At 44.4% G+C, this 25,786-nt stretch overlaps 3 protein-coding genes and 1 long non-coding RNA gene across 4 annotated transcripts in view; 2 read left to right on the plus strand and 2 right to left on the minus strand.

The window, feature by feature from the left end:
• LOC120063414 (sushi domain-containing protein 2-like) overlaps positions 1-1,798 on the minus strand; it is a 43,838-nt gene extending 42,040 nt beyond the window's left edge. The window contains exon 1 of the mRNA XM_039013781.1: positions 1,022-1,798. Within this exon, the coding sequence (XP_038869709.1) occupies positions 1,022-1,091 (70 nt within the window). The 5' untranslated portion in view covers positions 1,092-1,798. The remainder of the gene's footprint in view (positions 1-1,021) is intronic.
• On the plus strand, positions 1,334-7,858 carry LOC120063415. Its single transcript, XR_005478495.1, has 3 exons — positions 1,334-1,879; positions 5,746-5,983; positions 7,368-7,858. It is a non-coding gene; the product is annotated as an uncharacterized LOC120063415 (long non-coding RNA).
• A 221-nt stretch (positions 7,859-8,079) lies between these two features.
• Positions 8,080-10,704, plus strand: LOC120063416 (tripartite motif-containing protein 35-like). The gene is made up of 2 exons (XM_039013782.1): positions 8,080-9,991; positions 10,080-10,704. The coding sequence occupies exon 1, from the start codon at positions 8,291-8,293 to the stop codon at positions 9,725-9,727; it is 1,437 nt and encodes a 478-aa protein (XP_038869710.1). The 5' UTR covers positions 8,080-8,290; the 3' UTR covers positions 9,728-9,991; positions 10,080-10,704.
• Positions 10,705-16,236: 5,532 nt separating this feature from the next.
• The window catches only part of LOC120062940 (calcium/calmodulin-dependent protein kinase type II subunit beta-like), a 27,208-nt gene continuing 17,658 nt past the window's right edge, over positions 16,237-25,786 (minus strand). The window contains exons 3-7 of the mRNA XM_039012992.1: positions 21,656-21,793; positions 19,310-19,492; positions 17,418-17,493; positions 16,754-16,848; positions 16,237-16,469 (exon numbers count right to left, since the gene is read on the minus strand). Coding sequence (XP_038868920.1) covers positions 16,237-16,469; positions 16,754-16,848; positions 17,418-17,493; positions 19,310-19,492; positions 21,656-21,793 — 725 coding nt within the window. The remainder of the gene's footprint in view (positions 16,470-16,753; positions 16,849-17,417; positions 17,494-19,309; positions 19,493-21,655; positions 21,794-25,786) is intronic.

Consider the following 25,786-nt stretch of genomic DNA (forward strand, 5'->3'; position numbering starts at 1 on the left):
CCAGAACTAAAACTTTGTGCAATTTGGTCAGCTGTGTGAGTTCTTATAAGCAAAAACAATAAAAGGCCACTCTAAAATGTGCAGTTTTGTCACACAACATAATGCCACAGATGTCTCAAGTTTTGAGGGAGCAGGCAATTGGCATGCTGACTGCCAGTATGTCCAACAGAGCTGTTACCAGAGAACGTAATGTTCATTTCTCTACCATAAGCCACCTCCAACATCATTTTTGAGAATTTGGCAGTACGTCTAACCGGCCTCACAACCGCAGACAACGTGTATGGCGTCGTGTGGGCGAGCGGTTTGCTGATGTCAACGTTCTAAACAGAGTGCCCCATGGTGGCAGTGGGGTTATGGTATGGGCAGGTATAAGCTACAGACAACGAACACAATTGCATTTTATCGATGGCAATTTGAATGCACAAAAATACCGTGACCAGATCCTGAGGCCCATTGTGAGGCCCATTTGTTTTTAAGGTATCTGTGATCAACAGATGCATATCTTTATTCCCAGTCATGTGAAATCCATAGATTAGGGCCTAATGAATTTATTTAAATTGACTGATTTCCTCATATGAACTGTAACTCAGTAAAATCTTTGAAATTGTTGTGTTTATATTTTTGTTCAGTATATTTTCAGGTAATTATAAATAATATGTTTCTGGACTAGTAAATTATATGTAAAAAAAATTGATTGTAATGACATACACAACAGGCTTTATGAACAATCTAAGCAGTTTTCATATGCAAAATAATACAATAGTAAGACAATAGCCCTATCTGATACTGTTCAATAAGTAGTTCTGTTATCTCCTGAACATAAATGCATAAAGTGCTCTGGTAATGAATCTACTGTTTAGAATTACATTCACAACCCTGTTATTGACAATCCAGATGTGTTGGACTCTGGTACTTGCCTTGTTATGAGCTTTTAAACCAGTAATAATGTATCTAACTTGACAGAATTAAATGTACTCTTAAACTGTTATTTACATCTTTAACATGAAAAATTGTAACTTACCAGTAATTTCGTAAATGCATACAAGTATAACTGCTAAGAGCAAGATGCTCCGTCTCCACTTGAACCTCATAGTAGACAGCTGTTCTGCGTTCTTTCCTGTGTATTCATTTTTATCAGCACACTGATATGACGATGTGTCATTCAAAAAGTTCTGCAGTTGCGGTTGTTGTGAAAGTAACAAAGGTCTTAACGATAATGAATATTTCGCTTCAGGCAAGTGAGTCACGTACTGTTATTATTTAACAGAATATGGCACCGACACATTTTTACTTCTAGGAGAGAAGTGTATCGCTCTTCAGTGTAATTTGTTGCTATTTGGGAGAATAGCATTTCGCAGAAAAAGTTAATATATTTAAATAGATTAAGTAGCCTTCGACATACAGTTCGATAACTTTATACCTTTTTCCTGCAACATTATAACTTAAAGCTTTCAACAGTCTCGTTCAATAAACTAAAAGGCACGGTTTCAACGCATGCGCAATTGCACATTTTACAGCCCCGTAATCTAGTAGGTTAGCCAGATGTCTCTCAAGATATATTGAAATAAGTTATTTTAGTCGTTTTCTGTTATTATTTGGTTGGGATTTCGATATTGGCTGTCGCTGAGACGAGTCATTTATATATGTACGTCATGGATTTCTCGTCCTGCATGATGATGTCGCGGAACAGAATGCTAGAACTTGCTAAAACAGTTTTCAGGCTATTTATGTGGCTAACGAGCTACTGTAGCTCACAAAAATGTATATTTTGTACACGATTATCGCTTCATTAGTTTGCTTTTTGTTTTTGAAATGAATGATAAGAGGATGTATTGCACGGACTTGAAAAGACTGGATGGCAAAACAGCTCTCATCACTGGTAAGGCAGCTGCTACCCAAGCGAAATTAAAATTAGCTATGTTAGCGAGCTATTCTTCATTTGGGATATCATAGCGGTCCGCAAGCAATCGTTTAATTAAGTGCATGCCGCCACCTACTGTGTTGGAATGTACGATCAATCAGGATCTTCCCAATTCTGTACTACCATGAAAATTAAATTAAAACCTAATAAATCCCTACTAACTTCTACCACACCCTCCCCCAAAACCCCATAAAACTGTATATATATTTCATGCTGTAACACTCCACCCTTAGGATTGTTCAGCATGTCAACAACCATTTCAACAGTAACATCTGTGGGCTTCTGAGTGGCGCAGCGGTCTAAGTCACTGCATCTCAGTGCAAGAAGTGTCACTATCGAATCCAGGCTGTATCACATCTGGCAGTGATTGGGCGGTGCACAATTGGCCCTTGGTAGGCCGAATTGCCTAGTTAAATAAATTACTGACTTGCCTAGTTAAATAAATAACAAATTTACCCCCAATATGTATTTTACCTTCAACCTGGCATTTCTGCTTTCCACAACCAGAGTCGTATTGATCACCTTACCAATAAAAGCTATGAAGTCAACTTTATTCATTATCAAAGTGTCCTTTGACACCACTCATCCATGAGCACAAGATTTCTGAACAGACCTTGAAACCATGACAGGTCCATCAGAAACACCAGCCCCGACATTAGATCCACTTACTAACGGATCAACCATGGAAGACCCGTCACTGTAGTGCCTCTCCTCTGTCGTACAGCCTCTGCATACGATACAAAACAGGTCAACATTCACAAGGCCGCTGGGCCAGACGGATTACCAGGAAGTGTGCTGACCAACTGGCAGGTGTCTTCACTGACATTTTCAACATGTCCCTGATTGAGTCTGTAATACCAATGTATTTTAAGCAGACCACCATAGTCCCTGTGCCAAAGAACACTAAGGTAACCTGCCTAAATGACTACAGATCTGTAGCACTCATGTCCGTTGCCAGGAAGTGCTTTGAAAGCCTAATAATGGCTCACATTAACACCATTATCCCAGAAACCACTCCAATTTGCATACTGCTCAAACAGATCCACAGATGATGCAATCTCTATTGCGCTCCACACTGCCCTTTCCCACCTGGACAAAAGGAACACCTACTTGAAAATGCTATTCATTGACTACAGCTCAGTGTTCAACACCATAGTGCCCTCAAAGCTCATCACTAAGCTAAGGATCCTGGGACTAAACACCTCCCTCTGCAACTGGATCCTGGACTTCCTGACGGGCCGTCCCCAGGTGGTACGGGTAGGTAGCAACACATCTGCCACACTGATCCTCAACATTGGAGCCTCTCAGGGGTGCGTGCTCAGTCCCCTCCTGTACTCCCTGTTCACCCACAACTACATGGCCAGGCACGACTCCAACACCATCATTAAGTTTGCAGACGACACAACAGTGATAGGCCTGATCACAGACAACGACGAGACAGCCTATAGGGAGGAGGTCAGAGACCTAGCCAAGTGGTGCCAGAATAACAACCTCTCCTTCAACGTATTCAAGACAAAGACAGTCATGAAGAGGGCACAACAAAGCGTATTCCCCCTCAGGAGACTGAAAAGATTTGGCATGGGTCCTCAGATCCTCTAAAGGTTCTACAGCTGCAACATCGAGATCATCCAGACTGGTTACATCACTGCCTGGTACGACGGCCTCCCACCGCAAGGCACTACAGAGTCCAGTACATCACTGGGGCTAAGCTGCCTGCCATCCAGGACCTCTACACCAGGAGGCGTCAGAGGAAGGCCCTAAAAATTGTCAAAGAATCCAACCACCCCAGTCATAGACTGTTCTCTCTGCTACACAGACTGTTCTCTCTGCTACCGCACGGCAAGCGGTACCGGAGCGCCAAGTCTAGGACCAAGAGGCTTCTAAACAGCTTCTATCCCCAAGCCATAAGACTCCTGAACAGCTAATCAAATGGCTACCCGGACTATTTGCATTGTGTCCCGCCACCCCTTTGATTTGAATTCTATGTCTCTGAGCCTCTCTCTCCACCTGGCATCCACCAGATGCTGCACTATGTTCCCCCCCACAATCACAACACTTAACCTTCACATTGCTCCCACATTCACCATAATAATGTTCCCCTCCACACGTGGCACATATGTTCCTTCCTTTACACTGAACAGCTACATGTCCCATTCTTTGGCATTTAAAACACCTCAATGGGGATGGGACAAATTCTCTGACATTGAAACTAAGGAACCCTCTCTGTACTTTTCCAGGAAAAACCTTCTCAAACCTCAGCAGCAGTGATAAGCTTTCACTTCTTTGACCCTCTTTCCTACTGATCAACCTTTTGGCCTCAACCACTCTGCCTCCCGTCACATTCTCTTTAATATCATATATGGACATAGATATTGGGACACCAGTGATGACTCCCCTCAATCTAGCATATTCACCAGGGACATGGCTTTTAATCTTCTTCCCATTAAGCTTTTCCATTTTCAGAATCGTCTCTTGCTGAGCCTGGCTACCACAAAATAAGAACAATCTACCATTTCCAATGAACCGAGCTAATTTCACTTCAACTATCTCTTTCTCTGCAGCATCAGTTAGTCGGATAGGGTGTAAATAAGGCCCTGTGGTCTCATCAAACACGATCACCACTTTCCACTCCAACACACCACTACTCCTGCTTCTTACCTTGGCCCTCTTAATGCTTTCTTTACTAGACGCTCCACTGCTTTCTGTATCATGATCTCTTCTTCCTGTCTCTTTCTATATCATGATCTCTCTTCTTCCTGTGTCTTTCTGTATCATGATCTCTCTTCTTCCTGTGTCTTTCTGTATCATGATCTCTCTTCTTCCTGTGTCTTTCTGTATCATGATCTCTCTTCTTCCTGTGTCTTTCTGTATCATGATCTCTCTTCTTCCTGTGTCTTTCTGTATCATGATCTCTCTTCTTCCTGTGTCTTTCTGTATCATGATCTCTCTTCTTCCTGTGTCTTTCCAAAACCGACCATTCCAGTCCTTGACCATACATTGTGCATACATTAATAGCAGTAAGTTTGTTAGCTAAATACAATACGGTTAATTTATAGCAAATGTAGCTATCCTTTTAAAGATCAAATAATGGGCCTCCCGGGTGGCGCAGTGGTCTAGGGCACTGCCACCAGAGTCTCTGGGTTCGCGCCCAGGCTCTGTCGCAGCCGGCCGCGACCGGGGGGTCCGGGTTAGGGAGGGTTTGGCCGGTAGGGATATCCTTGTCTCATCACGCTCCAGTGACTCCTGTGGCGGGCCGGGCGCAGTGCGCGCTAACCAAGGGGGCCGGGTGCACGGTGTTTCCTCCGACACATTGGTGCGGCTGGCTTCCGGGTTGGAGGCGCGCTGTGTTAAGAAGCAGTGCGGCTTGGTTGGGTTGTGCTTCGGAGGACGCATGACTTTCGACCTTCGTCTCTCCCGAGCGCGTACGGGAGTTGTAGCGATGAGACAAGATAGTAATTACTAGCGATTGGATACCACGAAAATTGGGGAGAAAAGGGGGTAAAATAAAAAAATTAAAAAAAGATCAAATAATGAAAACATATTTAATAAAGCCGTTTTTACTTAAGCAGTTGTCACAAAGTGCTTTACAGAAACCCTGCAGCCTTAAACCCCAGGGTGCAATACAGATGCAGAAGCACGGTGGCTAGGAAAAACTCCCTAGAAAGGCAGGAACCTAGGAAGAAACCTAGAGAGGAACCATGCTCTGATGGGTGGCCAGTCCATAGATGATACTCCACAGCTGTATTCTACACACCATGCTCTATACTTGGGAATAATCATTATTCATTCTCTCTTTCTCTCTCCCTCCTCCCTGCCTCTCTCAGGTGGCAGTGCTGGCACCGGCAAAGAGACTGCTGTTGCCTTGGCGATGCGAGGTGCCCAACATAGCGTGCCATGACGTGGACAAGGCTGAGAAGGCAGTGAGTGAGATCAAGATGAGGGGTCACAACATTAATGTCCTTCACGTGGAGCTGGACCTGGACAACATGCGCTCCATGAGGGAGTTCTGTTAGACCTTCCTACAGACGGAGAAGAGACTGGACACACTCATCAATAACGCAGGTGAGAGGGAGGAGAGAGAGGGAGGAGAGAGAGGAGAGAGAGAGAGGGAGGGAGTCTTGTCACCCATTTGCCCAAGGATTCCTAAATACCATGTAAGGGTCTGTTCACACTCTTCCCTCTCTCTCTCCTCTCCTCTCTCCCTCCCCCTCCTCCCTCCCTCTCTCTCCTCCCTCCCACCCTCTCTCTCTCCCACCATCTCTCCCACCATGCTTCCCTCGATCTCTCCCCACTCTCTCTTCCCACCCACCCTCTCTCTCCTCCCTCCCACTCTCTCTCTCTTCCTCCCACCCACTCTCTCTCTCTTCCTCCCTCTCTCCCTTTATCTCTCTCCCCCCTCCAACCCTCTCCTCCCACCCACTCTCTCTCCTCTCCTCTCCTCCCGCCCTCTCTCCCTCCATCTCTCTCCTCCCTCCCTACCTCTCCTTCCTCCCTACCACCCACCCTCTCCTCCCTCCCACTCTCTCTCTCTTCCTCCCACCCACTCTCTCTCCTCCCCCCTCTCTCCCTTTATCTCTCTCCAACCCTCTCCTCCCTCTCCCTCCCTCTCCCTCCATCTCTCTCCTCGCACCCACTCTCTCTCCTTCCCTCCCTCTCTCCCTCCATCTATCTCCTCCCTCCCTCCCTCCCTCCCTCCCCCTCTCCCTCCATCTCTCTCCTCCCACCCACCCACTCTCTCCCTTCTCCCTCCCTCCCTCCTTCCCACTCTCTCCTCCCACCTACCCACTCTCTCCCTTCTCCCTCCCTCCTTCCCACTCTCTCCTCCCACCCTCTATTCCTCCATGCTTCTCTCAATCTCCCCCCCTCTCTCTCCTCCCTCCCTCCATCTCTCTCCTCCATCCCACCCACTCTCTCCTCCATCCCACCCACTCTCTCCTCCATCCCTCCCACTCTCTCTCCTCCCACCCACTCTCTCTCCTCCCGCTCTCCCTCCCTCCCACCCACTCTCTCCTCTCCTCTCTCTCTCCCTCATCTCTCTCCTCCATCCCACCCACTCTCTCCTCCCTCCCTCCCTCCCTCCCTCCCTCCCTCCCTCCCTCCCTCCCTCCCTCCCTCCCACTCTCTCTCCTCCCTCCCACCCACTCTCTCTCCTCCCACCCTCCCTCCCACTCATCCCTCCCTCTCTCTCTCCTCCCTCCTTTCCACCCTCTCTCTCTCTCCTCCCACCCCCTGTCCCTCCATGCTTCCCTCAATCTCTCCCCCCTCTCTCTCCTCCCTCTCACCCACCCTCTCTCTCCTCCCTCCTTCCCACTCTCTCTCTCCTCCCTCCCTCTCACCCACTCTCTCTCCTTCCTCCCTCCCTCTCTCTCTCCTCCCTCCCACCCACTCTCTCCTCCATCTCTTTCCTCCCTCCCACCCACTCTCTCCTCTCCTTCCTCCCTGAGAGACGGGCGTCTCAGACCATGGTTTACTGCGCCGTGTCGGACGAGGCCGCCAAGCACAGCGGGGGATACTTCACTGACTGCCGGCCCGCCACGCTGAGGCCGTTCGCCAGGGACGCCGCCGTGGCCAAGAAACTGCAGGAGGCCAGCAAGAGGCTGGTCAAACTGGCCGGAGAAACTGGAATGATTAAATTAAACTGAAGCTTTGCAAGCAAACAATGTGTGGGAATCTCATATTTTGGTCAAACAAGCCCAAAAAATGTTTTGTTTTTGTTTTGTTCTTAATAATTAATCGTTTTTTAATAACTATTTGTCTGCGGGGGACTTTATAGTGAATTATGTCAGGGGTTTTTTATGGATGGAGAATGGATTGATGAACATTTTATGATTTGCCCTTGGATTGCTGACCTCAAACACTTGAATGATGACATGTAAAACATGGCTGCTTTTTCTTCTGTTGTAAATATCCTCTGAAATTAAAATCTGTGGCAATACAGTGCTGTGTGATGTCTTACTAGGATAGTGGTATGGTTTACCTCCATGAGTATTCAGAGGATCGGGGTTTATTTAGTACACCACAGACAACCAGGGGTGGGACACTTAAAAGGCAATGAATACAACCCTCAACAAATTCCACAATCTACCAGCACCATCTACAGGAAACAAGCAGGTGCTGGAACGTATATTTTGTTGACCTGAGATAACAGTGAGTGGAACTGAAAGTAAATGTTTGACATTGCTTATAAGAGCCGAGTCGCCATTACAGAGACGTATCCCGATCAACTGGAATAATCATATTTCTGATTTAATTTGACTTTATATTTGACTTAATTTTAGTCATATAAAGTGGTGGTTGTTCTAGTGACGCTTGCATTATTCGTTTTGTGTTTGTTTTGAAAATCATAGTAAACTAGGATACTGAAAGAAGATGGCAGAGAGTTACCTGGATAGTTACCTGTGCTGCCATATTTGTTCAGAGACTTTCAGAGAGCCTGTTTCTCTGGGCTGCCACCACAGCTTCTGTTCCAGCTGTCTGGACAAATTCTGGGATCAGACCAAAAACAAGAACTGTCCGGTATGTAAGAGGAAATCTTCTAAGGATCATCCAAATGTTAACTTTCAGTTGAAGGAACTGTCTGATAAATATACCGGGAGAGAGAAAGCAGGGGAGAAAGACTGTGTTCCAGATGAAGACAGAGAAGTGGTTTGTACTAAACACACAGATGAACCTAAATGGTTCTGTGAAGTGGAACAGAGAGCTGTGTGTCACGTCTGTGAGTTTCCTTCACATCACGGACACACTGTCATTCCCTTAGAACAGGCAGTGAAAGACCTGAAGGAAAAACTAACCTCAGAATTAGACTCACTGCAGAGCAAACAGGTTAAATGCAAAGACATAAAGAAGACATACAACAAAATGTGTCAATACTCCAAGAAGCAGCTGGTATCCACAGAGAGACAGATCAGAGGGGAGTTTGAGAAGCTTCACCAGTTCCTGAGAGAGGAAGAGGAGGCCAGACTGGCAGCACTGAGGGAGGAAGAGGAGGAGAAGGGGAAGATGATTGCCAGAGAGATGAAGAACATTCAGGACCAGATCTCTTCTCTCACAGAAAGTATCACTGCTGTGAAACAGGAACTCAAGAAACAGGGAGTGCCATTTCTCAAGAAATACAAACACACCCAGACATTCTCCAGAGCCCAGTACACACTGCCGGATCCACAGCTGGTCTCAGGAGCACTGATAGACGTGGCCAAACACCTGGGCAACCTGCAGTTCAGAGTCTGGGAGAAGATGCAGGGGATTGTCAAATACACTCCTGTGATTCTGGACCCCAACACTGCAAACGACTGGCTGTCTCTGTCTGATGATCTGACCAGTGTGAGTCAGACAGACCTAACACATCAGCTCCCTGACAACCCAGAGAGGAACATCATTTACATCACAGTTCTGGGCTCTGAGGGGTTCAGCTCAGGAAAACACAGCTGGGAGGTGGAGGTGGGGGACCATCCTCACTGGTATATGGGCGTGGCCAAAGAGACAATCAAAAGGCAGGAGAAACTACAATATTTTAACCCAGATTTTGGAGCCTGGCTTTTAATGCTGACGAGTGGTAAGTATCAAATTAATGGTGGGAGTCTCACACTGAAGAAGAGACCCCAGAGGATCAGAGTACAGCTGGACTATGACAGGGGAGAGGTGTCCTTCTACGACCCCAAAGACATGACACACATCTATACTTTCAGAGATACATTTACTGAGAGACTCTACCCATACTTCTTTATTGGAAATGGTGGTGATGCTGGCAACACTGATATACAGATCTGCCAATCAGAAGTGTCTCTAACAGTGAAGTCATTCCAGTGAGGTGTGTGTGTGTGTGTGTGTGTGTGTGTGTGTGTGTGTGTGTGTGTGTGTGTGTGTGTGTGTGTGTGTGTGTGTGTGTGTGTGTGTGTGTGTGTGTGTGTGTGTGTGTGTGTTTGTGTTTGTGGGAGAGAGAGATTAGTGATTTGACTTCTAATGAATATTAATCACTTTGATAAGGTGACTGTTAATTATAAAATGTGCTTTTGTTTTGAGTAATATACACTCTGCACATCTATACCCAGAGAATCAGAGTGATGTCGTTAGGTTGTGACTCATCTATACCCAGAGAATCAGAGAGATGTCGTTAGGTTCTGACTCATCTATACCCAGAGAATCAGAGTGATGTCATTAGGTTGCGACTCATCTATACCCAGAGAATCAGAGTGATGTCGTTAGGTTGTGACTCATCTATACCCAGAGAATCAGAGTGATGTCATTAGGTTGCGACTCATCTATACCCAGAGAATCAGAGTGATGTCGTTAGGTTGTGACTCAGCTGTCATGCTGTGTTTATTGTACTGCTGGGTTTCTGTCGTCTGACTGTTTTCTATGGGGATTCATGCAGTGATAAAGGTCTGTTTAATAATTATACTGAATCATGACTTAAGAGGACAAAAGTCAATTATACCCTTAGTATATAAGTTTAACTATCAGACAGTAATATAATGTGTGTTTATAGTCAGATGATGTCATGTGTATCTGAGAGAGGAGCTGAGAGATCTGTGTTTGTAAAAGTGCTCTCTCCTGTTCTGGGCATATGATTTTCTTTCATATATTAAAGTGCTCTCTCCTGTTCTGGGCATATGATTTTCTTTCATATATTAAAGTGCTCTCTCCTGTTCTGGGCATATGATTTTCTTTCATATATTAAAGTGCTCTCTCCTGTTCTGGGCATATGATTTTCTTTCATATATTAAAGTGCTCTCTCCTGTTCTGGGCATATGATTTTCTTTCATATATTAAAGTTATCTCTCCTGTTCTGGGCATATGATTTTCTCTCATTCACTTTTGTTTATTATTTGAATTACCTTTCTGTTGAGGACATTTTATATCATCCTCTGATTATACATTATCAGCTGTTAAGATATCGTTTTTTTATATTGGTTTTTATCTATTGAATCAATACATGGGTAACCTACTCTGTATTTGCTATGCTAATCACTATCAAATGTGACCTGTTCTGATTTGAATAACATTCAGGCATTATATAACATGAATCATTTACTATAACATCAAACTACAGTATGTAGTGTAATGTATGAGTCTAATGTATATGCTGTTAGCCCAGTTACAATGTGACATGTAAAAAAATACAACTTTAAATATTAAATGTCAATATTATTTGCTAATCTCTGTATCAGATGAACCGTTCTGATTTGAATGAAACACATTTTTCCTCTCGTCAATAAAAAGCCCATGAGGACGCCTCTGATCAATAAAGATTGAGAATCAAAGAGAAAGAGAAGTGTAGCTTTATTTAAATTGTCATTTTTATTTGTAACACCTTAACACATTTCCTTAAGTTAGAGAAACACATGTAGCATGTTGAAGTACGGATCAATAATCAGAAGAATTAGAGAAACACATGTAGCATGTTGAAGTACCGATCAATAACCAGAAGAATTAGAGAAATCTAGAATAAATATATTCTACAGAAGAAACCCAAACTGATACAAAGAGAACAAGTCAGGGAAAATATGAAGAGCCAACTGTAGAGAAATGATTGACTAAGATTTTTAAACAGAGAGACTAGGAAAATAGTTAAATAAATACTACAGAGAGATACAAGCTCAGTGTTGTCAGTGCAGGTGGTCCAGTCACTGGATGGATGGAGGGGGGACGGGGATAGAAGAGTTTTATAAAGACCACAACACATCCTCTCTAACTCTGCAGTCCATACTAACACATATTTATATTACATCATATTTATCAACTGATTAGTTCACTGGAAGAAGCTTGAAGTCGCTTAAAAAGTTGGACATGAAAATGCAGTGATTGTTTTTTTTGTTAGCTAAAAGTAATGGAAAAGTCGAAGCTATATTAATGTGTAAATTGTGTGATATTATATAACTTTGGGAAGTTGCAGGTATCTTCGTGGTTAGAGCATCGGGACAGTAACCGAAAGGTTGCTAGTGTGAATCCTGGAGCCGACAAGGTGAATGTGTCCTTGGGTAATAAACTTAGCCCCAATTGCGCCATCGTCGCCATTGATAATGGCTGGCCGTGACCCCACTCTCAGGGGGAGTTAGGATACGCCAAAAACACCTTTCCAATTCCACTAACATAATCACCTACTGATGTAGACTGGGCACTTTGTACTTAGAGGTGTGATCGTTTCTAGTGTGTTCTTCCCTCTAAAGTCTATTGGAGCTGATTACTAACAGTTTGCTTAAAGGGTAGTTACTTCAGCAGCCACAGTGATTTACAACCGGAGACTAATCTGACCCCAGATCAGCTAGTTGTGCTTTATTACATGTGAGAGTGACCTCTAGTGGCTTTACAATGGAACATTCTTCATGCCTCCTGTTGAGTAAGTTTGGAGTAAAGTTCCTCTCAGTATATGTTGAATCATAACTCCCACTGAGGTCAAATGTTCACTTAGTCTCCCTTTGACATCAATGCATGATGCACTCTCTCCACTGTAGAAAAGTAAGCCATATTTAACATTCAGACCCATATAAAAGCATGCTATAGAATCTTCATTACATGTTCATCATCACCATCACCTTCACCATCATCATAATCGTCATCATCTTCATCATCATCATCACCATCATTATAGCCTTATCGTATTCATCTATCGTTGATATCTATCAAATCGAGACAATAGTTGTATGGTCTTTAAAAGCTCAGAGAATAGATCGAGGTTTAGTATTCCAACATTCAGTAGAAAATTAGAAAGAGAAGAAGAGAAAGGACAAACACCTAAACTAGTGTCGTCATGCAAAGAAACGTCAGCTAAGATACAAGTTAATAGTGGTTGTGTAGTACTGTATACTCCTCCCTAAGATACTAGTTAATAGTGGTTGTGTAGTACTGTATACTCCTCCCTAAGATACTAGTTAATAGTGGTTGTGTAGTACTGTATACTCCTCCCTAAGATACTAGTTAATAGTGGTTGTGTAGTACTGTATACTCCTCCCTAAGATACTAGTTAATAGTGGTTGTGTAGTACTGTATACTCCTCCCTAAGATACTAGTTAATAGTGGTTGTGTAGTACTGTATACTCCTCCCTAAGATACTAGTTAATAGTGGTTGTGTAGTACTGTATACTCCTCCCTAAGATACTAGTTAATAGTGGTTGTGTAGTACTGTATACTCCTCCCTAAGATACTAGTTAATAGCGGTTGTGTAGTACTGTATACTCCTCCCTAAGATACTAGTTAATAGTGGTTGTGTAGTACTGTATACCCCTCCCTAAGATACTAGTTAATAGTGGTTGTGTAGTACTGTATACTCCTCCCTAAGATACTAGTTAATAGTGGTTGTGTAGTACTGTATACTCCCCCCTTTTTAAATATGCTTCTTTTTATATAGATTTTCAGTGCTAGTAAACACACGAAGAAGAACACAACACCACCTTTGCTGCTTCCTCTTGTTTTTCTTGGAGGGGGGAGGAGGAGGGGGTCACGTGTTTGGTTAGCTCGATCACTCAGGAACACTTCCAGGGACATATAAAATGAAGCCTTCAACTTTCAACTAGGGAACCTTAAATCAACAGAGAGTAATCAAACATGAACCTGAGGGAGACATTAAGTAAATGCACTTTAAATTATCCAACAAAATAAATAAATATAAACCTGAGGACTAACCAACCGGGTGACCGCCTGACTGTCCAATGCGATGGTTTCGCTAAAAATTGCCTGCCCAATAGCGACAAGACTCCTAAGGCAGCCAATCACAGGCAGGCATAACGACTATGGTGGGACGGCGTCAGGAGAAAACCTCACTCCTATTCATTAAAGAGAAATAATCCTGTGTTGATGTCTCTTCAGAGAGCGACACATCCTCACTGCTAAAGTACATGCGTGTATGAAGCCATCTATAGTGTACAAATCCATCTGTCCATCTCTGTTGGCCTTGGCACAAACACGGTGATTAGTAGTAACAGAAGTCAATAACACTAGATAGTAACAAATCAATGAGGATGATATTACAAATGTGAAAATATAATATACATAGGAAGATAATTAAATCATAAGAAAAATAAGTCCTGGACTGAAGGCAGAGGACTGAAAGGACCCCTGAAATAAAGCCGTCCTGTCCTAACTTACCTCTCTCTCATGTGGAACACCAACAACCGGCGCTCTCCCTCATACACACACTCCTCTGCATACCCTGTCAGACCTCAGTCACAGCTCTCCACTCTAAAATGAGCAGCAACTACAGAGACCACAGGACAGAGAGTCAAGGTGTGTACAAAATAAACACATGCATTCCCTACATGTGATCTCATGGCTAAAACACCTTCCACCTGCAGATCGCAGAGGCCCACATCTCTCCAGTCCACACATACATACAATAGTCATCCAACAGCCTGCCTGTTACCTCTCCATTAAGGTCCACTCCACATATTAAACAGGCATCAGTGAGGACAGCCCTGGGCACGGCTCCCTGCAGGACCTCAGTAGTGATGCAGTTTCCACCCTTGACACCTCGTCAAACACACCCCTCACAAAAAAAAGTTGATTTCTTGAACATGATCTTGGGCTGAGTATAATATAATAGATAACGTACAAGAAGCTTAAACAAAAACTGCCAGTATCATTTTGTCACTTAATAGCCACAATAAAAAACAGCCAAATATCTAAAACATCATGCTTCCTTAAAAGATAGTTTCTCTCTATCTAGAAACCACTAGCATAAAGAATTAGAATTATACCAATTACAGATACAATTTAAATTGTGTAATAGTAGTAATAATAATGATAATAATGATTATAATAATAGATTTTTACTTAACTTTACATCATGTATTTGCTGTGTTACACAACACAGGTTTAGATGGGAAGAGGAAGAGGGGGACATCATGAGACAAAAGAGGAAGAATCAAACGCACACCGAGGACAACAAAACAGTCCAATACTCCCCTAACACACCCTCAATACCCTCCCTGCCCAAATACTGGTGTGTGGCGAGGGGAGAGTCGGAGAGGTTGGGTTTGGGGGAGGGCTGACAGTGAGTTGACAGTGGGTTGACCGTGTGTTGACAGTGAGTTAACAGTGGGTTGGGGTTGCGGTGAGAAGAGGGTTGCTGTTGTTGGATGGTTGGTTGGTTGTTGAGATATGGTGTTGTCAGTAGGTACAGTGGCAGACGGCGACAGACAAGGGGGCGGTAGTTGTAGAGAAGAGATGCATGCTGGGTATCCGGTGTGCGAGAGGTCTGGTGCTGCAGGCTTAGAGCCACCCAACACTGGACATGTTCTCCGCCTCCCTCCCTCCCTCCCACCCTCCCTCTCTCTCTCTCCAGCAGAGCACTCTTGTCAGACATGGCTTTGGCATTCTCCTCCTGAAATACAGGACAAGACACTATTTAACAGGCATTTTAATACTTTCTGAAACAAGTTGTAAAGGGGCGAGGAGGGACTCAATACACTTTAAAATGACTAAAACCGCATTGAAACTGTGTATAAATGATACCGGACCTACATTCATACAGTTTATTGACTGTGTCCAGCTCACTAATAATCACTACATTCATACAGTTTATTGACTGTGTCCAGCTCACTAATAATCACTACATTCATACAGTTTATTGACTGTGTCCAGCTCACTAATAATCACTACATTCATACAGTTTATTGACTGTGTCCAGCTCACTAATAATCACTACATTCATACAGTTTATTGACTGTGTCCAGTTCACTAATAATCACTACATTCATACAGTTTATTGACTGTGTCCAGTTCACTAATAATCACTACATTCATACAGTTTATTGACTGTGTCCAGTTCACTAATAATCACTACATTCATACAGTTTATTGACTGTGTCCAGTTCACTAATAATCACTACATTCATACAGTTTATTGACTGTGTCCAGTTCACTAATAATCACTACATTCATACAGTTCATTGACTGTGTCCAGCTCACTAATAATCACTACATTCATACAGTTTATTGACTGTGTCCAGCTCACTAATAATCACTACATTCATACAGTTTATTGACTGTGTCCAGTTCACTAATAATCACTATATTCATACAGTTTATTGACTGTGTCCAGTTCACTAATAATCACTACATTCATACAGTTTATTGACTGTGTCCAGTTCACTAATAATCACTACATTCATACAGTTTATTGACTGTGTCCAGCTCACTAATAATCACTGAGATGAAAGCTAGACAGTCAAGGAGCATAGAAAATTCCAACACTATGGATAGACTAATCTTTGCTAATTTTGAAGGAGAGGGAATATATAAATCATTTTCAGTGCTGCCCCCCCCCCCCCCCCCCCCCGGACCTCGTCGAAGAATGCGGCCCTTTCCATACCTCACGTACATCACTGGAGTGGCGCAGCGGGGGCGCCCGAGCAGTGGAAGTGGACGTTCTGCCACTTGGAGTCCCGGCGGTGCCACACCCTAGTCTCCTCTGATTGGCTGGAGCGTGGATGGCCCAGGCCGTCGACAAATTGGGTGAGGCGGATGTACGCGATGCAGGCGGCGTCCTCTCCAATCAGGTGGACGTGGGGGTTGAGGATGGTGGTGTGGATAGGTTTACTGTTCTTAGACAGGACTGGAGGGAGGGAGGGAGGGAGGGAGGGAGGGAGGGAGGGAGGGAGGGAGGGAGGGAGGGAGGGAGGGAGGGAGGGAGGGAGGGAGCATTGTTTTTGTCCATTGGTCTACTAACGAGTATCATCAAATCAAATGTATTTATAAAGACCTTCTTACATCAGCTGATATATCAAAGCGCTGTACAGAAACCCAGCCTACAACCCCAAACAGCAAGCAATGCAGGTGTAGAAGCATAACTTGAGTATTAACTCATGTTATGAGAAGTGCTCTGTTGCTTGTTCTTACGGTTCTCAAAATAGAATCTGTGGAAGTCCATTCCCTCCACCAGGTTTCCCAGGGCCTCGGGCTCAAAGGAGGTCAGACCAGGATCACAGATCTTACTGTGGAGAGAGACAAACACAGGTCAATGTCTCTCACACACACAGACACACAGACACACACACACACACCAGACACACACACACACATTACAATACATGTTCACACTACAAATGACTAAACCAATCATCAAATGTGTAACTACCCACAGACACACTCTATAACACACACAGACTCTCTCTCTCTCACACACACACACACACACACACACACACACACACACACACACACACACACACACACACACACACACACACACACACACACACACACACACACACACACACACACAGACTCTCTAACACACACACACACACACACACACACACACACACACACACACACACACACACACACACACACACACACACACACACACACACACACACACACACACACACACACACACAGACTCTCTCACACACACACACACACACACACACACACACTCTCTCTCTTTCTCTCTCTCTTTCTCTCTCTCACACACACACACTCTCTCTCTTTCCCTCTCTCACACACACACACTCAGACTCTCACACACACTGACTCTCTCACACTCAAATGAACTCACGCGTATGCCTCAAAGTCTCCATTGTTGACAGCCTGGATCAGCTGTTCAGTGATCTTAATGATGTCTTGTTTACGTGCTGTAGGAGGAAAGCAGGACAGAGTCACACGCAGGTGGAGGGAACTAGTGGAGGGCAGTGAGAATGCAGAGTATCCACCTCATACGCACCTGAACACACGCAAACAATATTGATTAGTAATCTTGTATCAACCACCAGCACAACTACACACAAACTGTTGATAACTCTCACAGCTGAACACACAAACTGTTGATAACTCTCACAGCTGAACACACAAACTGTTGATAACTCTCACAGCTGAACACACAAACTGTTGATAACTCCCACAGCTGAACACACAAACTGTTGATAACTCCCACAGCTGGACACACAAACTGTTGATAACTCTCACAGCTGAACACACAAACTGTTGATAACTCCCACAGCTGAACACACAAACTGTTGATAACTCTCACAGCTGAATGAACAACCGTTTCCATTCCATCCATCATAATATCACTGCAGTTAATGTTAGTTGCTCCAAGGGAAACCACACAATTCACAATGTTCACTTCCAACAAGCAAAACAACACCCCACAGGTAGATCAAATCAAATCAAATGGTATTAGTCACATGGGCCGAATACAACAGGTGTAGACCTTACAGTGAAATGTTTACTTACGAGCCCCTAACCAACAATGCAGTTAAAAAAAATAAGATAAGAATAAGAAATAAAGAAGAATAAGAATAGAAAGAAAAAGGAAAGAATAAGAAATAAAAGTAACAAGTAATTAAAGTGCAGCAGTAAAATAACAATAGTGAGTCTATAAACAGGGGGGGTACCGGTACAGAGTTAATAAGTACATGTAGCTATAGTTATTAAAGTGACTATACAATGATGATAACAACAGAGAGTAGCGGCGGTGTAAAAGAGGGGGAGGGGCAATGCAAATAGTCTGGGTAGCCATTTGACTAGATGTTCAGGAGTCTTATGTCTTGGCCATAATCACCATCGTTATGTTTGGAGGAAAAAGGGGGAGGCTTGCAAGCCGAAGAACAACATCCCAACTGTGAAGCACGGGGGTGGCAGCATCATGTTGTGGGGGTGCTTTGCTGCAGGAGGGACTGGTGCACTTCACAAATTAGATGGCATCATGAGGATGGAAAAGTATGTGGATATATTGAAGCAACATCTCAAGACATCAGTCAGGAAGTTAAATCTTGGTCGCAAATGGGTCTTCCAAATGAACAATGACCCCAAGCATACTTCCAAAGTTGTGGCAAAATGGCTTAAGGACAACAAAGTCAAGGTATTGGAGTGGCCATCACAAAGCCCTGACCTCAATCCTATAGAAAATCTGTGGGAGTAACTGAAAAAGCGTGTGCGAGCAATGAGGCCTACAAACCTGACTCAGTTACACCATCTCTGTCAAGAGGAATGGGCCAACACTTATTGTGGGAAGCTTGTGGAAGGCTACCTGAAACATTTGACCCAAGTTAAACAATTTTAAATATCAGGAATTGTGAAAAACTGAGTTTAAATGTATTTGGCTAAGGTGTGTGTAAACTTCAGACTTCAACTGTAATTGCTCAGGTGCTCGTAAAACCACTGCAGCGACATTTCAGTCTATTAAATGCCCTAAAGCAAAAAAGGCATCTAGAGCAACACTCAAAACACGTTGTAAACACTAAAACAATAGATTCAAACCTATATGGCCTAGAGCTAGGTAAGAGGCCTGCCTCGCCTGGTATAATGATCGGGGAAACACTCGTTAGGGCTTATCACACAAGTCGAGGTGCTGAGTGAGTGGCATCACAGCGTGCACTGTAGGTATAAACCCACAAAGCCATTTGATTGGCAGATTCTCTGAGGTCAGGGGTCATGCTGAGTACTCACTCTGAGAGGTGAGGGAGAGGCTGGAGAGGGACATGGGGGGAGGAGGGGAGGTGGGGTGTGATGGGTGGGGGGTGGGCCTGGGAGCTGGTACCACCTCCGCCTCGGCGGGCGCAGGTGGAGTGGGGGCTGGGGATGGGACGGACGACCGGCGAACATTGCTCACTAGGTCTGAGAGACGGGATACTGGTCGCAGGAGAGAGAGAGAGGGATGGAGAGAGAGGGATGGAGAGAGAGCAACGGAAAGATAGAGAAGGAGAAATAAATCAAAAGATAAGGATGTTTAGAACAGATCAGAAAATAAAATGAAAAAACCTACGTTTAAAGATACATATTCTATGAAACAGATTTAGAATGAAAATTACACATATTTAGCCCATATTTAGCAGATGTTATTGCGGGTGTAGCGAAATGCTTATGTTCCTGTTGGAGCTAGAAACACAAGCATTTCACTACACCCGCAACAACATCTGTTAAATATGTGTATGTGACCAATAAAATGTTATTTGCTTTGATTATGAAACATGTCAATGAAAACCTCTCGAAACACATATAATAGAACAAAACTGAACAGATCATTTTCCTATGAGAGAGAATATGGTGCCATTTTGGAACACAGCGCTGATTGTCTAAGTACCTACAGTACCAGTCAAAAGTTTGGACACACCTACTCATTCAAGGGTTTTTCTTTATTTTTACTATTTTCTACATTGTAGAATAATAGTGAAGACATCAAAACTATGAAATAACACATATGGAATCATGTAGTTACCAAAAAAGTGTTCAACAAATCAAAATATTTTTTATATTTGAGATTCTTCAAAATAGACACCCTTCTACCTTGATGACAGCTTTGCACACTCTTGGCATTCTCTCAACCAGCTTCATGAGGTAGTCACCTGGAATGCATTTCAATTAACAGGTGTGCCTTGTTAAAAGTTAATTTGTGGAATTTCTTTCCTTCTTAATTCGTTTGAGCCAATCAGTTGTGTTGTGACTAGGTAGGGGTGGTATACAGAAGATAGCCCTATTTGGTAAAAGTCCATATTATGGCAAGAACAGCTCAAATAAGCAAAGAGAAACGACAGTCAATCATTACTTTAAGACATGAAGGTCAATGATGAAAATGTCAAGAACTTTGAAAGTTTCTTCAAGTGCAGTCGCAAAAACCATCAAGCGCTATGATGAAACTGGCTCTCATGAGGACCGCCACAGGAAAGGAAGACCCAGAGTTACCTCTGCTGCAGAGGATAAGTTCATTAGAGTTACCAGCCTCAGATTGCAGCCCAAATAAATGCTTCGCAGAGATCAAGTAACAGACACATCTCAACATCAACTGTTCAGAGACTGTGTGAATCAGGCCTTCATGGTTGAATTGCTGCAAAGAAACCACTACTAAAGGACACCAATAAAAAGAAGAGACTTATTTGGGCCAAGAAACACGAGCAATGGACATTTGACCGGTGGAAATCTGTCCTTTGGTCTGATTAGTCCAAATTTGAGATGTTTGGTTCCAACCTCCGTGTCATTGTGAGACGCAGAGTAGGTGAACAGATGATCTCCGCATGTGTGGTTCCCACCGTGAAGCATGGAGGAGGAGGTGTGATGGTGTGGGGGTGCTTTGCTGGTGACACTGTCTGTGATTTATTTAGAATACAAGGCACACTTAACCAGCATGGCTACCACAGCATTCTGCAGCGATACGCCATACACTCTGGTTTGGGCTTAGTAGGTCTATCCTTTGTTTTTCAACAGGACAATGACCCAACACACCTCCAGGCTGTGTAAGGGCTATTTGACCAAGAAGGAAAGTGATGGAGTGCTGCATCAGATGACCTGGCCTCCACAATCACCTGACCTCAACCCAATTGAGATGGTTTGGGATGAGTTGGACCGCAGAGTGAAGGAAAAGCAGCCAACAAGTGCTCAGCATATGTGGAAACTCCTTCAAGACTGTTGGAAAAGCATCCCAGGTGAAGCTGGTTGACAGAATGCCTAGAGTGTGCAAAGCTGTCATTAAGGCAGAAGGGTGGTTATTTCAAAAATCTAAAATATATTTTAATTTATTTAACACGTTTTTGGTTACTAAATGATTCCATATGTGTTATTTTATAGTTTTGATGTCTTCATTATTATTCTACAATGTAGAAAATAGTCAAAACAAAGAAAAAACCTTGAATTAGTATATGTGTCCAAACTTTTGACTGGTACTGTACATTACGTCCCAAATGTTATCCTGTCCCTATCACCTACATAGTGTACTATATTTAGCCTGACCCCTATGGGCCCTGGTCAAAAGTAGTGTAAGAATAGGGTACCATTTGTTACGCACCCCTGTAGTGCACTTACGCTGCATGGGGGTGTGTGCCATGGGTGGGGAGGCGGTGGAGGGGGCGGCTGGAGGGGGTGTGCTGGTGCCTCCCTCCCTGTCAGACATGGGCCCTGACGCCCTGCGTACAACGCCAAACAGGTCTGGCAGCTTAGACGCTGGGGGAGGGAGGGAGGAAGGCAGGCAGGGAGAGGCAGGGAGGGAGGGAGGGAGGGAGGGAGGGAGGGAGGGAGGGAGGGAGGGAGGAATGTAGGCAATGAATATGAAGAAAATAAAAGATAACAGAAGATCTTCACCGATAAACTGCATGCCAAAAAGGAGAAAAAGCTGAAACAAAATCCATGCATGCGCCATTGGGACTGTGATGCTGTTCTGTCTGTGTTCACAAGAGGGAGACATGCACCATTGGGACTGTGATGCTGTTCTGTCTGTGTCCACAAGAGGGAGACATGCACCATTGGGACTGTGATGCTGTTCTGTCTGTGTCCACAAGAGGGAGACATGCACAATTGGGACTGTGATGCTGTTCTGTCTGTGTCCACAAGAGGGAGACATGCACAATTGGGACTGTGATGCTGTTCTGTCTGTGTCCACAAGAGGGAGACATGTACCATTGGGACTGTGATGCTGTTCTGTCTGTGTCCACCAGTGGGAGACAGTGAGCCGCTACACATACAGCGTAGAAGGCTCAAAATGGAACGACAGGAGAGGGGGATGAAGGGATTGGAGATAGAGAGAGGAGTGAAGGATGAGATGAAACAGAGTAGTGTGTACATCTCTAAATCTCTCTACACATGAGGCCAGCTTTTTCATGCTAGGCTAAGTTATAATTATAGGCTCGTTTTTGCTAGACAATGTGGTGTCTCTACTCATATTTGTATAATACAGGCTTTATTCACAACAGTTGTTAGACATGATTGTTTGATATTAACACTGACGATTAGTGAAGAAGAGAAGAAGGACAACCTGGGTTCACTCAAGCCACATCATTCAGAAGGACCTGGGTTCACTCAAGCCACATCATTCAGAAGGACCTGGGTTCACTCAAGCCACATAATTCAGAAGGACAACCAGTTCACTCAAGCCACATCATTCAGAAGGACCTGGGTTCACTCAAGCCACATCATTCAGAAGGACAACCTGGGTTCACTCAAGCCACATCATTCAGAAGGACCTGGGTTCACTCAAGCCACATCATTCAGAAGGACCTGGGTTCACTCAAGCCACATCATTCAGAAGAACCCGGGTTCACTCAAGCCACATCACTCAGAAGGACATGGGTTCACTCAAGCCACATCATTCAGAAGGACATGGGTTTACTCAAGCCACATCATTCAGAAGGACATGGGTTCACTCAAGCCACATCATTCAGAAGGACATGGGTTCACTCAAGCCACATCACTCAGAAGGACATGGGTTCACTCAAGCCACATCATTCAGAAGGACCTGGGTTCACTCAAGCCACATCACTCAGAAGGACATGGGTTCACTCAAGCCACATCACTCAGAAGGACATGGGTTCAGTCAAGCCACATCACTCAGAAGGACATGGGTTCACTCAAGCCACATCACTCAGAAGGACATGGGTTCACTCAAGCCACATCACTCAGAAGGACATGGGTTCACTCAAGCCACATCACTCAGAAGGACCTGGGTTCACTCAAGCCACATCACTCAGAAGGACATGGGTTCACTCAAGCCACATCATTCAGGGTTTCAGTGATCTATACGTTTTGATGGTGAATACACACAAGGGGTGTGTTAGCCATAAGTCACTCAGTAAGTCAACGCAGTGAGTCAATCAGGGTTGAATGTAAGAGCATGTCTGTGTGTGTGAGTGTTTATACATAAGTGTGTGTGTGTGTGTGTGTGTGTGTGTGTGTGTGTGTGTGTGTGTGTGTGTGTGTGTGTGTGTGTGTGTGTGTGTGTGTGTGTGTGCGTGCGTGCGTTTATGCATAAGTGTGTGTGTGTGTGTGTGTGTGTGTGTGTGTGTGTGTGTGTGTGTGTGTGTGTGTGTGTGTGTGTGTGTGTGTGTGTGTGTGTGTGTGTCTTGACTTGCAGCAGACAGCGAGTGAGGGGACCTGTGGCTGAGGGGCAGGGGACCTGTGGCTGAGGGGCAGGAGTGTCAGGCTGGGACAGTCTTAACTGAACTGTCTATACTCTCCTTGATCTCACACACACACACACACACACAACAGACTGAACAAAGGGAAGAGATGGACGGAAAAGAAGCAAAATGAATGAAAGAATGAATGAATCACAACATGTAGGAGGTGAATGAAAAGCAAATAAACACCCACTAACAATTTTAAATCTCTGTATTTAATCTATCTTGGTTACGTTCCAAATGGCAGCCTATTCCCTAAACACTGCTACTTTTGACAAGGACCCAGAGGGGATAGGGGGCCATTTGGGATGTATCAGTAGACTAGATGTATTAAACACCTCCGCTGGATTTCCCATCTCCCCTGATGTCTTTGTTGTGGTTGAATGTTAATACAGCAAGCTAATTGGTTCTGTGGTTTATTGAAGAGGTTAATTATCCAGGATGATAATTATGATCATGGTGATAATTACTATGGATGAAATGGCACCCTATTCCCTACAGAGTGCACTACTTTTGACCAGGGCTCTATTTACTTTTCCCTTTATAGTGCACTGTTTTTTGTCAGAGATCTGGTCAAAAGTATTTCACTATATAGGGCAGCGTCCGCGGGTGGTCTTATTTGGCTACTCAAGTTTTCTTTAGTTTTTCCCCCCTTTTTCTCCCCAATTTCGTGATATATAATTGGTAGTTACAGTCTTGTCTCATCGCTGCAACTCCCGTACGGACTCGGGAGAGGCAAAGGTCGAGAGCCGTGCGTCCTCCGAAACACAACCCAGCCAAGCCGCACTGCTTCTTAACACAGTTCCTGCTGAACCCGGAGGTCACCCGCACCAATGTGTCGGAGGAAACACTGTACACCTGGCAACCGTGTCAGCGTGGACTGGGCCCGGCCAAACCCTCCCCTGACCCGGATGATGCTGGGCCAATTATGTGCCGCCCCATGGATCTCCCGGTCGCGGCCGGCTGCGACAGAGCCTGGACTCAAACCAGAATCTCTAGTGGCACAGCAATGCAGTGCCTTAGACCACTGCGCCACTTGGGAGGCCGGCTCCCCAAGTTTTCTGAGTAATTATTATAATGTTTGTTAAATTGTAATTGTTGGACGTAAAAGACTGTAAAAACACCAGGAAGTCAGCTCCAAGTCATGTTTTTTTATTTTGGAAATCTGTACCCAAGTGTTCCCACACATTATAGAGAGACACGTGATCATTATTACAAATGTAATATTCCTCTGATTGTGTAACCGGGCTAAGATAGGACCATATACCTCACTCAACAGTCTGAAATGTCTCCACCTGTGTCACCTTTTTGGTGGTAAAGCTTGCTAAGACCTTGTCAAGGGGGGGCTTTCACATGTGTCAAGGGGGGCTGATCACTAGTTCGAGCCCAGGAAGGGGGCTGGGAGAGTGAAGGAAGCTATACCGCTGAGCTAGCACAGTGAAGGAAGCTATAGCACTAAGCTAGCACAGTGAAGGAAGCTATACCGCTAAGCTAGCACAGTGAAGGAAGCTATACCGCTAAGCTAGCACAGTGAAGGAAGCTATACTGCTAAGCTAGCACAGTGAAGGAAGCTATAGCGCTAAGCTAGCACAGTGAAGGAAGCTATACTGCTAAGCTAGCACAGTGAATGAAGCTATAGCATTAAGCTAGCACAGTGAAGGAAGCTATACTGCTAAGCTAGCACAGTGAAGGAAGCTATACCGCTAAGCTAGCACAGTAAAGGAAGCTATACCGCTAAGCTAGCACAGTGAAGGAAGCTATACCCCTAAGCTAGCACAGTGAAGGAAGCTATACCGCTAAGCTAGCACAGTGAAGGAAGCTATACCCCTAAGCTAGCACAGTGAAGGAAGCTATACCGCTAAGCTAGCACAGTGAAGGAAGCTATACCGCTAAGCTAACACAGTGAAGGAAGCTATACCCCTAAGCTAGCACAGTGAAGGAAGCTATACCGCTAAGCTAACACAGTGAAGGAAGCTATACCGCTAAGCTAGCACAGTGAAGGAAGCTATAGCGCTAAGCTAGCACAGTGAAGGAAGCTATACTG

Source organism: Salvelinus namaycush, chromosome 18, assembly GCF_016432855.1.
Source record: "Salvelinus namaycush isolate Seneca chromosome 18, SaNama_1.0, whole genome shotgun sequence".
Lineage (NCBI taxonomy): Eukaryota > Metazoa > Chordata > Actinopteri > Salmoniformes > Salmonidae > Salvelinus > Salvelinus namaycush.

Coding starts and splice junctions, on each gene's coding strand:
- LOC120063416 (XM_039013782.1), top strand. CDS start 8,291: ATGGCAGAGAGTTACCTGGATAGTTACCTGTGCTGCCATATTTGTTCA.